This window comes from Jaculus jaculus, chromosome 6 (genome assembly GCF_020740685.1).
Source record: "Jaculus jaculus isolate mJacJac1 chromosome 6, mJacJac1.mat.Y.cur, whole genome shotgun sequence".
Lineage (NCBI taxonomy): Eukaryota > Metazoa > Chordata > Mammalia > Rodentia > Dipodidae > Jaculus > Jaculus jaculus.
Genome location: NC_059107.1, coordinates 85009866 through 85023937, shown reverse-complemented (window position 1 = coordinate 85023937; position 14072 = coordinate 85009866). Strand labels below are relative to the sequence as shown.

Here is a 14072-nt window from a genome sequence, read left to right as displayed (position 1 = left end):
GAAAGTGTGCACCACCACACCCAGCCTAAAAGAAGCTATTTTTGAGTTTAATAACAAATAAATAATTCATACCAAAGCTCAGCATCAGTTAATCAACTTAATATTTATTGCATCTACTACTTTACAGATGCTATGATGATCTAAAGGACCTGAATTCCAGGAAGTTGGGTAGATGGAACATGTGACAAAATTAGAAAAGGAGGAAGTAATAAAAAATAGAATGAGACATAGAAGAGTTCAGAGAAGTGAAAGATAAGCGTATGTGTACATATAATTGCTTTCTATAAACTGGTTAATAACAGGGTCTCAGTCATTATTTACTTTACATAGATTATATTGTGTCTGGAAATTTGCATAAGTAGAATAATTTAAGGTTTGAAAAGTATACTGGGGCTGGAGAGATGGCGTAGCAGTTAAGTGCTTGCCTGTGAAGCCTAAGAACCCGGGTTCGAGGCTCGGTTCCCCAGGTCCCACGTTAGCCAGATGCACAAGGGGGCGCACGCGTCTGGAGTTCGTTTGCAGAGGCTGGAAGCCCTGGCGCGCCCATTCTCCCTCTCCCCCTCTATCTGTCTTTCTCTCTGTGTCTGTCGCTCTCAAATAAATAAATAAATAAAAATTAAAAAAAAAAGTATACTGACTAAAATTTGGTGGCCCATGAAGGCAAGAAGAATGTGAGTAATAGGCAATAAAGAGCCACTATGAGTTCTTGAGCAAAAAAGCAATATACCTAGTTATGTTTAATAATCTTTTATGTTTATAGAAACAAAAAAATGCTTATAAAATATATGTTGAAGCAATGATGCCTTGACTGCTTTGTTTTACATTTCTTGCTGATAAATTAATAAAAAATATTGTATATTTGTATTTTTTCCCTAGTGTTCAGCCTCTTGTGGTAGAGGTATAAAGTATCGGGAGGTATTTTGCACTGACCAATTCCAAGGGAAATTAGAAGAAAAATACTGCAGTCATCTGAGGAAACCTCGAACTCACAAAGCCTGCAGATCAGCCCGATGTCCCTCATGGAAAGCCAATAGATGGAAGGAGGTGTGTGATACACTGTACAATTATCTGCCCATCTATCTGTTGGCCTGTCATTTATCTATCTACACGCTTATCATCCATCTATCACTTCTCTATCTCTCTATAGTTGGATCTTAAAAATTTAAGTTTAGTCTTTGCTTTCAATAACTTTGAAAGTTTTACTCCTTAAATGCCCTCTGTTTTGTAGTGGTTTTTTTCTGCACCATTCTTCAAGTTAATGCTACATAAAGTTTATGGACTTTCAAAAGGCTCCAAGTTAATACTGCATAGAATTTAGGAGTTTTCATAAGTCTCCAGGTAAAAACATTTACTTATTTCATTTTTGAGGTCATATATTTCACTGGCAACTATGTCACTTAATACCAGAATGGAGCACTATGATCACTTCTTGGGTGACCTAACAGCAAAATATATATAATGATGAACTTATTGGTTTTTTGTATGCCTAAATCTTGTATTTGAAGTAAGATTGCATTACAGAGAGTTTGCTGTTAATCTGAAGACAGGATTACAATAGGAGTCTGATAACTAGTGGAACATGAGGTTTGATGATCTAAGAAGTTGTACTAAGAAGACTCAGCAAGAAAGCAGTTGATGAAGGAAGGAGCTCCAAGCTGAGACTTAAATTTGTGAAAGAAAGGTGTCTGATGTGTGCTTTAGCGTACTCAGGAAAGAGCTCAAAATTCTGAGCTCGTAGGCATGCAAAAAAAATTGCTTTTCTGTTTATAAAATTTCATTTTTTAGTATACAGACATATAATTAGGTTCATCATGACTTTTCATACATTTTTTTTTTTGTTTCCCTTCAGCCCCTTTTGTCCCCTCCCTCCTTCCAACAGAGCCATCTGTCCCCAGCAGTAGCTGATGGTGCTACTGCAAAAGGAAACCGGGATCTGTAGCCATCTTACAGAGCTTCCTTTTCTCTGTCAGAAATTGGAATGAAATCTGTTGGAAAAATAGAAGTTATGACAGCAGCTAGAGAAATTAAGGCTTACCTGAGCTGCCAATTTCCTACTACTCTGTCCAAGTTAGAGCCTGGAAATAGGACATTTGGCCTTTGAGTAGCACCTTGCCAGCTCATGGTTGAGTGAGAATCTATAGTTTGCTTGTAGAAATTAGCCCCTGTAAAAGGTTAGTAATGTGTTGGGAATTGTGGTTAATATTTGATTGAGCCCTAAAGGCTAATACATTTCTGTTTCTGATTCCACATAGAATTTAAAATGACATAATCTCCAATATTTTCTCTACATTACATGTTGGTTAAGTATACACATTATGTTTTCTACTTCAGCAGAGACCATGACTTAAAAGATCCTTCTTAACCATTTATATTCAGTAAATGGTGCTGCTATTTACATAATGTTTGGGAAAGGAGCACTGGATCCATCCTGTTTCCTTTACTTTCCTCCCATAGTGTGTCTGTCACTCCATAGGTTCTCTCTACACTCCCATCAAAGTGGTTTTTGGATCTCATCACAACCACCTTGCAGGGGCTTAGTTCTTCCTCATCATCTGTCCCCAGGCTTGTAATAACCTCCTTATGCATATTTTGACCATTACTTACTTTCTTATAATATTTGCTCTACAAGTCAAATATGCTTGTGACACTCAATATAGACCCTGACTTGCTGTTGTCCTTAAGGAGGAAGTCTAAAACTTAACCGACACTTACTCCTACAGCACTGTCTCAGTCCACTGTCTTTTGCTATCTTAGAGACACTGGATATCTTATTCACCAATTACCTATCTTTGTGTCTACCTAAATTCCTCTTATTTTGAATACTGTGAATTGTAAAGGACTCCCCATCTATTCATTGATCATATTTGTCATATTGATTGAGGTTTTGCTTTATGTGAAAGATCACAGTGTTTTCTTTGGGCTAAGATGTGAGTAGCTATGCCTATGAGGATTAAACACTGCACAGTGGGTAATTCCCAAAGTCTAACATAAGGCAGGGGCGGAATGGTAGTGAAGTGGGAGATTTCTAGTTCTTGGCCTCCATCATCCCTGGGTATCTCAAGGATTTGATTTCTGCTGTGCTGCTCAGCTACCCATGGTTGGTACTCATAGAGGATGCCCAGCTGCCCAGGCTTGATACTTATAAAGGATGCTACCCAAGGAGAATATTTCAGATACAGATAAAAACATACAGACTGTAAAAGATACAAATGATTTGTCTGCTTTCTTGTCTTTAAAGTGTTTTTCTTGTTATAGAAATTAGCTGCGTTCCCCTACACAATTCCTGATTCTTCTCCAGAAGCAAATGACCACTTGCGAGGCTCTTGGCATTTGATTTATTCTATAAAAAGTACTCACATGAAGTCAACAATTGCAGGTTGTCACTACACTACATGTAATAATGTGTTCTACAGAAGCATGACTTCAGAGGGAATCACAGATAATAACTGGTTGCTGCTTTGTTCCAATTGCACAAATTGTAACATTGCTTTAATATAATCACTCTGCAGAAAAGACTTTCATCTGATTACTATCTTACACCATGCCTCAGGTGGAAAGACTCATTGGTTAATTGTTGGCTTTGGAGATGCTCATTTAAGTTTCAAAGATTTTAAAGGAGTACTTTTCATCTGGTTTCATATACCTTTTGAATGTATATATTTGGTAATGATGCTTCTTAATGACTGCTGCTAAACAGGGATAAACATTGGTACATAAGACCAATTCCCTTCCGTGTCCAGATGAATGCCTTTAGAGTCTGATTAAGTACTTGAATCATTTAAAAAGAAACAAAATGCACCTTATACCCCTTTATAAACAGTTTCTGGAAGCAAGGAGATGCTCTTTTCATTTGTGTCTTTGAGAATACCAGCTTTACTTGTTAACCCAATATGAGTGTTGTTAGTTTCCTTAGTATCTCTGGTCTCACCTACTATATTGACATCAAAATGTACGATGATTTTGCCTTCAGGGGAAATTTTCCTAAATTCTCATCTTCCCTTGCTCAGAACAGACCTGTTGGCCAATTTAGAAAGGCTTGAATAGAATCTCATGTAAACCTATTCAGTTGAGAACCACATCCAAACATCTGTTGGCCTAGTTTCCCATCTCTGAGATCCGTCATTGTTTCTCTTTCATGTTTAAAGATAAGAGCTGAAATCAAAGGTGATACAAGTTCCCAAATCGCACATATCTACTTCCCAGTACCCTCAACCCCAAATTCATATACAAAACAAAACGTATAGTTATATGTTTCAGTAATTCTGCATTAATTTTATTATTTTTTGAGGTTGACTCTTGCTCTATCCCAGGCTGACCTAGAACTCACAGTGATACTCCTACCTTTGCCTCCATAGTGCTGGGATTAAAGGCATGTACTACCATGCCCAGCTAACTTCATATTTTTGTTTCCAAAGTACAAAAGTATACAAATTTCTATTTTCATACTTTCAAAACCTTGCAACGTAAGTTTAGATTTTGTTTGAAATACTAATCCTAATTTTTTTTGAGGTAGGGTCTCACTCTAACACCAGGCTGAGTTGGAACTAATTCTGTAGTCCCAGGCTGGCCTCAAACTCATAGCAATCCTCCTAGCTGTGCCTCCCAAGGGCTTTTTACATGTCTAAGATTACATATCTGAGATTAAAGTCTGAGATGTGTTTGAGATTAAAGGTGTGCAACACCACACCCAGCTTGGAATCATAGGTTTATTTCTAAGAAGGATTAAAAATCATACTCCAGGAAAGGACTTCACTCCTTCCATTTAGAATAGCAATTTAAGTGGCATGGTGACCAGCCCTGACAGGAGTGTTTCTACAGTGTAGGTTCTAATGCTTCATTTTGGCTCAAATTCACCTTCTCCATTTTTACCTTCTGAGCTTTAAAGTGAAAATCTATACAATGTTAAACTCATGTGTAAACAGGATACCTGCCTGAGTTTTCCAGTCAGAACTGAGTTATGCACTATCTGTGAGTTAGTGTATTCTGACTGTTTTGTACTGTACTTTCATCTGTGGCTTCACAGTAACTTCAAAGAAGCAACTTGGATTTTCATTTTAATTAAAATTTAACATGCTCATAAACATGTATTTCTGTAAAATTAGTAAGTAAAAGATGAATACTTGGAGGTTGTAAGCTACCTTGAGAGGCTGTTTTGTAAGCCTGGCAAGAGAAGATTATGGTATCTGTACTGCACTGTGTCTGTGACCATGGATGAAACTAACTGCTCTGACTGAATATAGAGATCTATAATGGTAATATCAAGGTAGCTAGAGTGCTTTTTACATGTTTAAGTAGAAGACATGTAAAACTCTTGAAAATATATTAACATAGAAGTATAGAACTCAGAGTAATAAGGATAGAGTTAGAGATTATGAATGTGTAGTAGACATAGCTCAGAGAAAGCTTTGAGGCCATAAAAAAAAAACAAACAAACAGATAAATAGAACCCAGGAACATGCTTTGTTTAAAGGAAGAGGAGTTAAAGTGGAATCAAGTAAGGAGAGAGGTGGGGGAAGGGGCTGTAAGAAGTAAAGAGGGTAGCATACAGATCAGGAAGGGATTCTAATCATAGAAGCAAGAATGGCTCAGTAGAAGCGGTCTGTGGGGCACATTATGTTAGCAAGGTTAACCAAGATTAAGTCTGAAAAGCTTTTGTTGGATTTGAAAAATAGTGTAGCTGCTGACATCAGCCTGGGGGATATTTAATTAAGTAATAAATGCTTTATTCAACTATATGATCATCTCAATTTACTCTAAAAAGTTAAAGTCACTATTTTCTAATATATAATCCAATGTATATGTATATATTATATGCATATAGTATATATATATGCATATACACGTGTCTTTTAGATTAGAAGTCTATATTAAAACTACAGTAAATATTCATGGACCCAGAAAATTTGTAAATGCATGCTATATCAAAGGAATTACAGGACATTATATTCTTCTGGTAGAACTTCTTGCAAAGAAATGTTTTGTGAACTAATTTAACCCTTTCATGGTTTTAGAGATTGTATTTTGTCCCAACACAGTTTGTTTCCAAAATCATTTAGAAAGTTTGCAGGAGCCTTATTTTATAAGATAAACATTTTAATGACTGGGTCAGATCAGCTAACCTATATTCAGAAATTTTAGTCTACCTATTATGCCCAATGCAAAGCATGCATTACTATTGTCTAAATACAGCGACCTCTATGTTTTGGAAAAATGGTTAATGAATTGGCAAAACTCAATAGCTTAAGCATAACATGAAGGTCAATATGGTGTTATATAAGTGCTCATAAGTGAAAAATATGTTAATTCCCTTTTAAGTCATTGTTGCTTAAAATATGAAATAGAAAAGCTAAAATTTACAGTGCATTTATAATAAAAGTGCTGCTATAGTTAGGAAAAAAAAGAATTTGAGTCTACTGGCTAATCTAATTCTTAGCTTTTGTGATATTTAATTTCTTTTTCTTTTATGCTAAAATTATATTTTGTGGATAGGTATTGTTATTGTAAAATTAAAGAAGAAGGAATTGCTTACTTTGGGGATCCTCCAAAGTAAGTTGCTTGAAGAACAATAAGATGTTCTTTTCTTGAGAATAATGATGCTTCTTCAGCAAGTAATGCTCAGTATGACTTTGAATCCCTTCTGGAATAGCAAGGAGCACCAGCAACCCACCTTACAAACTAAATAAATACCCTCTGGAATGATTAATGTTGGCTTCAAAGTAGGGTGTAGTGAGTCTCTGTTATTACATGGTATTGACTGCTTAGTTTTGGAATAGCTAATGTTGTCAAGCTGAAAGATAACCTTCTCCATCTTCAGGAAGCAAGTCCATGAGTCTCAGCAGAGAGAATGAAGCTTGAACTCTGTTTGGCCATTGCTGTGGTTTGAATGTCCATGCCCCCCCCCCCACCATATTCTCAGTTGAAATCCTGCCTTTAAGTTACAGCATTAGGATGCAGGGGCTTTGAGTGGTGGATAAGACATGAGGAAGGAGTCCTCATAGTTGGTATTATCTTTAGGAAAGATACCCTAGGGACCTAGTTGGTCATGCTACTTGTGAGGATCAAAGATAACCATGTGAGCCAGCAAATAGCCCCTCACTAGACAGCAAATCTCCTAGTACTTTGAGTGTTAAGCTTTAATTGCAATTAAAATATATTAAGAGAGAAAATTGGAAATTATAGTGGTCCTGTTTGGCTGTTGTAAGAAATAGATAAATGTGGGAGTGGTTTGAAACTGGGTAACTTGTGGAAGTTAAGGGCAATTCTGGTTAGTCCTCAGACCAGAGAAAATCTGAAGGAGAATGTCAGCCTCAAAGAACATCTAAAAGAATGGTGTTGGTAGGAATATAGGCATTAAAGGTCAATCCAGTAAGATCTGAGACAGAAAGTCAAGACATGTCACTGAACAATGGAGGAAAGGCCATCCTTGCTAAACATCAGCAGAGAATTTGGCCACTTGTTGTGTTCATGCCCCAGTGTTCTGTGGAAGGTAGAACTTGGCAGGGTAGACTGAGATGTAAGGCACTCTTGACATTGCAGCTTGATTCCTATTGGCGGCCAGTACAAATTATATGACCAAATGATGTAAGGTTGGAATTTGCAACCAAATGAGAAGAAGAATTTAAATATTCTCAGCCTACCCATATTTAAAAATAAGGAAGCTTATTTAAGAGAGAAGGATGTTTCAAATTTGATAAAGATATTGGTGGGAACAGCCATTTCCATGAAAACTACACGTTGTTTATGAAGACAAAGAGGAATCTAGGCATCCATGACTTACAATGGAGGACAATGGAGGAAAGCCAACCAAAGGCATTTCAAAGGCATCTTCTTCCCTCTCAGGCCAAGAGCACAAGGCTGTAGGGACATAGCAGGGTCATAGCCACTACCTCGTGCCATGTTTCATGGGCTGTGCTCCTTTCATTCTGGTGTGGTTTTCCAGAATGAATCATGCCTTGAATATCATCTGTGCATGACTTAAATGATGTGTACATGAAACTTGACTTTAGATACTTTTTTAATTTAAAATGTTATTTATTTAAAATGTTATTTATTATTGTATGAATAGATAATATAATGACTACAATATCCAAACTGCATCAAAGAACCTCCAGTGAAAAGAAAGTTGTGATTATTTTCCCCATCTGTATAATAGAAATGAGTTAGAAATTTTGAGGCTAATGAGGTGATGACTGACAATAATATTCATGAAAGAAGGACTGCAGTTTTGGAGTAGGAGGTGTCAGTGACAGAACGTTACAAGAGAACATTAATGTTCTCTAAAGTTCAAATGCCAAAATCTTAATCCCAAAGTGACAGGATTAGCAGATGAGGACTTTAAGAGGAAAGATCATGAAGACAAAACTCATTGTTAGGATTAGTTTCCCTTGAAAAGGAGTCCTGTTGAAGTTTCAGAGAGCTAGGTTGTCCTTTCTACCTTGTGAAGGCACAGTGAGAAAGTGTCCTCTGTGATTCATGAAGTGGGCTTTCTCCAGACAGAATCTTCTGGGAGTTTGATTTTAGAATTTCTAGCTTCCATGTTTGTATTGTTCATAAATCAGCTAGCTCATGGTACCTTGGTACAGCAACCTGAATGGACGAAGGCAAGTACTAATAAGAGGCAGTCATCAGGCATGTGACTGAACCTCTCTGAGTCTTGGTATCATTAGCCACCATACTTTCTTTATAAAGCTATTGTCAAAAATAGATACATATGGATGGAGAGATGGCTCACCAGTTAAAGGCACTTGCTTGCAACATCCAGGGTTTGATTCCCCAGTACCCACATAAAGCCAGATGCACAATGTGGCACATGCCTCTGAAGTTCATTTGAAGTGGGAAGAGGCCCTGGTGCACCAATTCTCACTCTCTCTTTTTCTCTCTCTCTCCTTACAAATAAATAATACATAAAACAATAAATACATAGAAAGTTTTATGAAACTTAATAAGTAACAACATTTTCAATAACATAGATAAGAAAAATAAAGCCTAGAGAGGCTAAGGCATGGTTATCTATGTTTACTGTTTACACAATGGCTTCTCCAAACCCTTGAAATATAATCATAATCTAATAAGTTAGCAAATATTTTGACTCAATATAAAATATGGATACAATAATCTTAGAAGAAGTATTTTGCTTATTGTAAGATAAGGAGTACAGAACAATAATTTAGGTGTCACTTAAAAATAATGTAGTAGAAGCCAGGTATAGTGGTACATGCCTTTAATCCCAGCACATGGGAGGCCAAGGGAGGAGGATCACCATGAGTTTGAGGCTATCCTGAGACTACAAAGTGAATTTCCAATCAGCCTGGGTGAGAACAAGACCCTGCCTTGAAAATCATAATAATAACAACAATGATTATAATGATGAGGTAGTAGTATAGGTTATGACTGTGTGGTGATTGTTACATGTATTTGACTAAGAAGTTTATTGTGGTGGTTTGAACTAGGTGTCACCATAAACTCATGTGTTCCGAATGCTAGGTCTCCAGCTGGTGACACCTTCGTAATCACAGCTTTGCTGGAAGAGGTGTGTGTTTGGGGGCAGGCTTATGAGTGTTATAGCCAGTCCCCCCTTGCCAGTGTTTGGCAAGCTATCCTGCTGCTGTTGTTCACCTGATGTTGGCCAGGAGGTGATGCCCAGCCTTTGCTTATGTGATTTTTATGCTGTCATCATAGAGCTTCCCCTCAAGTCAAAATAAACCCTTTTCTCTTATTAGCTGCTTTTAGTCAGGTGCTTTCTATCAGCAACTCAAAGCCAACTACAACAGTTATCAACAAGGATGCACTGTAATATACCACAATTCACTTGTCATTGTTTATGGAAGGCTGAAGGTAGTTTATGTATAAAAGAAAAACATCTATATATTTATATAGGAACTCTAGACAATAAAATGGTAAGAACACTTCAAATATTTTGTATCCAATGCATAATATAATATCAGACAATGTATAAAAGAAATAAGGAAACAAGTATTGCTCTATTTTACTATTTATATGTGATTTGATATTTATTAGCTATATTGTTTAGATAATCTGGGCTTCTTTTTAGTGCTCTGTGACCTGTGGCTATGGGGTTCAGCAAAGAGATGTGTACTGCAGAATGAAAGGCACTGGTCGAGTAGCTGAGGAAATATGTGATCCATCCACACGGCCTTATTTTCAGAGGCCATGTTGGCATCAAGACTGCACGCTGTACCAGTGGATGGCAGGACGGTGGCTGGATGTGAGTATTAACAAGTACATTTTTTGTGTGTGCTTGTGTTTTCTGAGATGATGTCTCGTGTAGCCCTGGCTGACCAAGAACTTGTTATATAGTCCATGCTGTTCTTGAACTCCTGACCCTCTTGCCTCCTGCTCCAGAGTCCTGGCATTGTAGGTATGCACTGTCATGCCCAGCTCTTAATAATAAATGTTCACAGGTCCTGCATGTAAGAAGATATAACTCATTTTTGTTATTGCATTTCTAGTGTTCAGCATCATGTAAGAAAAAAGAGACATATCGGCTAGTGAAATGTATTAATGCACAAAATGTGCCAGTGAATGAAAGTTTCTGTGATCCTTTATCTAGACCACTTTCAACCAAAAGGTGCAGGAATCTTTTCTGCAAGTATGTGGTGGTAACTGGAGACTTATCACAGGTAAGGTCAAAAGAAGGAGAAAAAAAAAATAGAAAAGAGAGGAAAGTTTAACTCTGGAGCTTATATGAGATAGATTAATAAAAAATTTGACTCAGTTGAAAAAGGGTCTAAAATTGGGAAATGGATATGCATAGTAATGTAATGATAATTTTGGGTGGTACAAAAGAGTATGAAAAGCATCATATAGGTTAAAGTATAATATCAAGTTTATATTCATGACAACTATGAAACAAGCCATCAAGAACAGATTGATAAACTGGCCCTTAATAGTGGTTCATGAAGAAAAAAACAGCTTTATTGAGATACAACTGACATACAGTCAACTGTACATAAAGTGTGAGATTTAAACTTTGAAAGGTGCATATCAATTAAGCCAGTAAATATTCAAAATCAAGAGTATTTTTCATAACCCCTAAAAAATTACTTTGTGCTGCTTTATAATCTCTCTACTCATCCTCCTCCACCCACCAAGTAACTCAGCTGTTTCCTACCTTAGCAATCTATTGTCAGCTTAATTTGTATTTTCTAGGGTTTTATGTAAGTTGAAGCATATAGAATGTGCTTTATTTTTTCCATTTTATTGCTGCATAATGTTCTGTTGTATAGATGATGGAGCTCTTCAAGTTCTATAATGTTTTCCTCTCTGATTTTTGATCTGCCATTAATCCCTCCTTATTTTGTTGCATGGCTGAGACATTACAATCTTCAGCTTTAGAAATTTAATTTTATCTTTAAATAATTTCTTTCATGTTTCTACCTAACTTTTAAGACATATGAAAATAGCCACTGACTTTTAAGGTCTGTGTCTACTAGTTTAACGTCAGTATACTTGTTATGATAACTTTAATATCTTTTGTGTAACTATTCATGATCTAATGCCAATTCTATCACCTCCCCAAAACTCCCTATATATAATTATTTCTCATTTTTCTACTTTTCCCAGACAACCACCAATTATCTTCTGTCTTTTTGGATTTTCCTGTTGTAGACAAATGGAATCATAGAATATGTGGCATTTGTTCCTGGCTTCCTTCACTTATGATATTTTTAAGGTTCATCCATGTTATATGATCAATGATTACATCATACTTTATTCCTTTGCTCTCCAATGTCTTTTGTTTTTGCTTCTTTGCATGCTAGGAATTTAATTCTTTTTAAAAGTGGCAATTTTCATATGTGTATATAGTGTATTTCTTTCATTTCTTTCATAATTATCTCTTGTTACCTTCTCTTGTGCCATTCCCCAAACTTTTTCCATTGAGCCCCTTATTCTTTCCACCTAGTCCCTTTTCTACTTTGATATTTTGTTTTGGCTCTCCTCCATCCTGAACGAGGGAATGATGTTGAGCACACTGTGGTACAGGTCTTGTGCAAGTAATGGCAGTTTTGACAATAAGATCACGAATACAACAGCCATGTCATGTCCATAAAACAGTGTTCCACAGCACTCCTCCCCATCTTTTGGCTCTAAGGTCTTTACTGTCACTCTTCTTCAATGTTCCATGAGCCTTGGAGAGAATGATATAGATGTGTCATTTAGTACTGAGCATTCAACACTTGCTCTCAGTACTTTGATGACAATTCAGAGAGAGAAAGAGAAACTTCTCTGACCAAAAATGAGAATAGTCTTAATCTATATACATAAACATAAATATTTAAAGGGCAATTTGATTGGCACCACATATACATTTAGTCACACAATAGTAGTATCATTTTACCTTGGACCTATGTATGACCTTTCCAGTTACTAGCTTTTTACTAGGCTTTCAGTAGGCATGAATAACTTCCCATGGATTGGACCTCACATCCAGCCAGAAAGCAGTTGGTTACCCCCCTAACAGTCATGTCACTATTGCAACATTGGGCATATCTTGCCTGTCTGGCTGGTTATATAGGTTGTAGGGTCCACCACTGGATAAGATTATTGTTGCCTTTTTTCTCTCAGCAGTCTGTATAGACCTTTTCAGCATTATGATAGTTCATGGTAGAAATTTTATTTCATGTCAGAGTTTTTGAAATTTATTGTTCTGTTACTGGATATATTTTATTTTTTTTATGTTTCTTTGAGTTTTATTATTGTATTGTTGTAAGTTACTTTTTCTGGAAGCAAAGATAGGACCTGTTAGATCCTTTCTTACCTTGTACTTTTAGGCTGTTAGCATATTGTGTAGTGTAGGGTTATTTATTCACATCTGATGTGGTGAAACTTTTTTAGCACTATTTTTTGCCCAATGCAAACAAAATCTCATAATCTAGTTGGAGGAAATGGACACTACAACTAATCCTGTGTGAGCACCAGATGTGGTGATTTATAAACCTTTTGGTTGATTAATTTTTTGGCTTCAGTTGGTATTTAGAAGACTTAATTCTGTATTTATTTATTTATTTATTCATTTGAGAGAGAGAGAGAGAGAATGGGCACACCAGGGCCTCTAGCCACTGCAAATGAACTCCAGTTGCATGCTCCATCTTGTGCATCTGGCTTTACATGGGTCCTGGGAAATCAAACCTTGGTTCATTAGACTTTGCAGGCAAGTAACTTAACCACTGGGGCATCTTTGCAGACCTTAATTCTGTATTTTTCAGTGTGCAAGTAACTGTGGTCTCACAACAAAGGATTACCAACAAAGGATTACGTCTTGCATTGGGGTTCGGTCTACTAAGAAACATAAACTAAATCAGCTTTGGCCTATAGTCTATCAAGAATGCCCTGCGCTGCTCTCCTCTCAGGTTCACAAATGTGATATTAGAGGTTGCCTGCATGTGGCCACTTGGAATGTTGGAAAATGGAGCAAGGTCAGTGTATACTTCTGATTTTCAAGCCATTTGCATAACTTTCTCAGAGCGAAGTGCCTGGAAATTTACGTGACTAATTAGATCATCTAAGCTACCTGCTATTCTATATGGTCTAAAAACAATTTTTAGTTATTTGTGTAAATATCTGCTATATATGCTTGCTAATTATTTATAAGCAGATGCCATAGCAATATTTATTTCTCTTTCTTAGAAAACCTTGTACAATAGATTGGACTTTGATTAGGTGCTAAAGAAACATTTATTGGCTAAGTGAAGAAGTAAATATATGAAAAATAAATGTCATTTGCACTATTATTTCCCAGCTAAGTCAATGGAAATTGAATATTACTTTTCAAACCAGCATAACAACTTGAGAAAAACTCTTAGTAGTTTTAGTAATTATTAATAACAAACATGTTATTAATATTGCTTGTCTTTACAGAATAATAATGATATAACTGTAGTGTTCAAAACGACCATCAATTCCTGCTCATGAAAGTTTTATAGTGAAATACCCCAGGAATAATAGTTCTGGACTCATACTGAAAGGAGTTGCTCTACCTCTGACTCCAACCTCTAGCATATTTTTATGTCTTTTGTAGTTATACCAATATTGACCCTCAATTTGTTCTAGAA

At 36.4% G+C, this 14072-nt stretch overlaps 1 protein-coding gene across 2 annotated transcripts in view; it reads left to right on the top strand.

The window, feature by feature from the left end:
- Positions 1-14072, top strand: part of Adamts20 (ADAM metallopeptidase with thrombospondin type 1 motif 20) — a 175948-nt gene that overhangs the window by 132336 nt on the left and 29540 nt on the right. For both annotated transcript variants that reach the window (XM_004668531.2, XM_004668532.2), the window contains exons 29-32: positions 877-1044; positions 10052-10225; positions 10470-10640; positions 13227-13436. In XM_004668531.2, coding sequence (XP_004668588.2) covers positions 877-1044; positions 10052-10225; positions 10470-10640; positions 13227-13436 — 723 coding nt within the window. The remainder of the gene's footprint in view (positions 1-876; positions 1045-10051; positions 10226-10469; positions 10641-13226; positions 13437-14072) is intronic.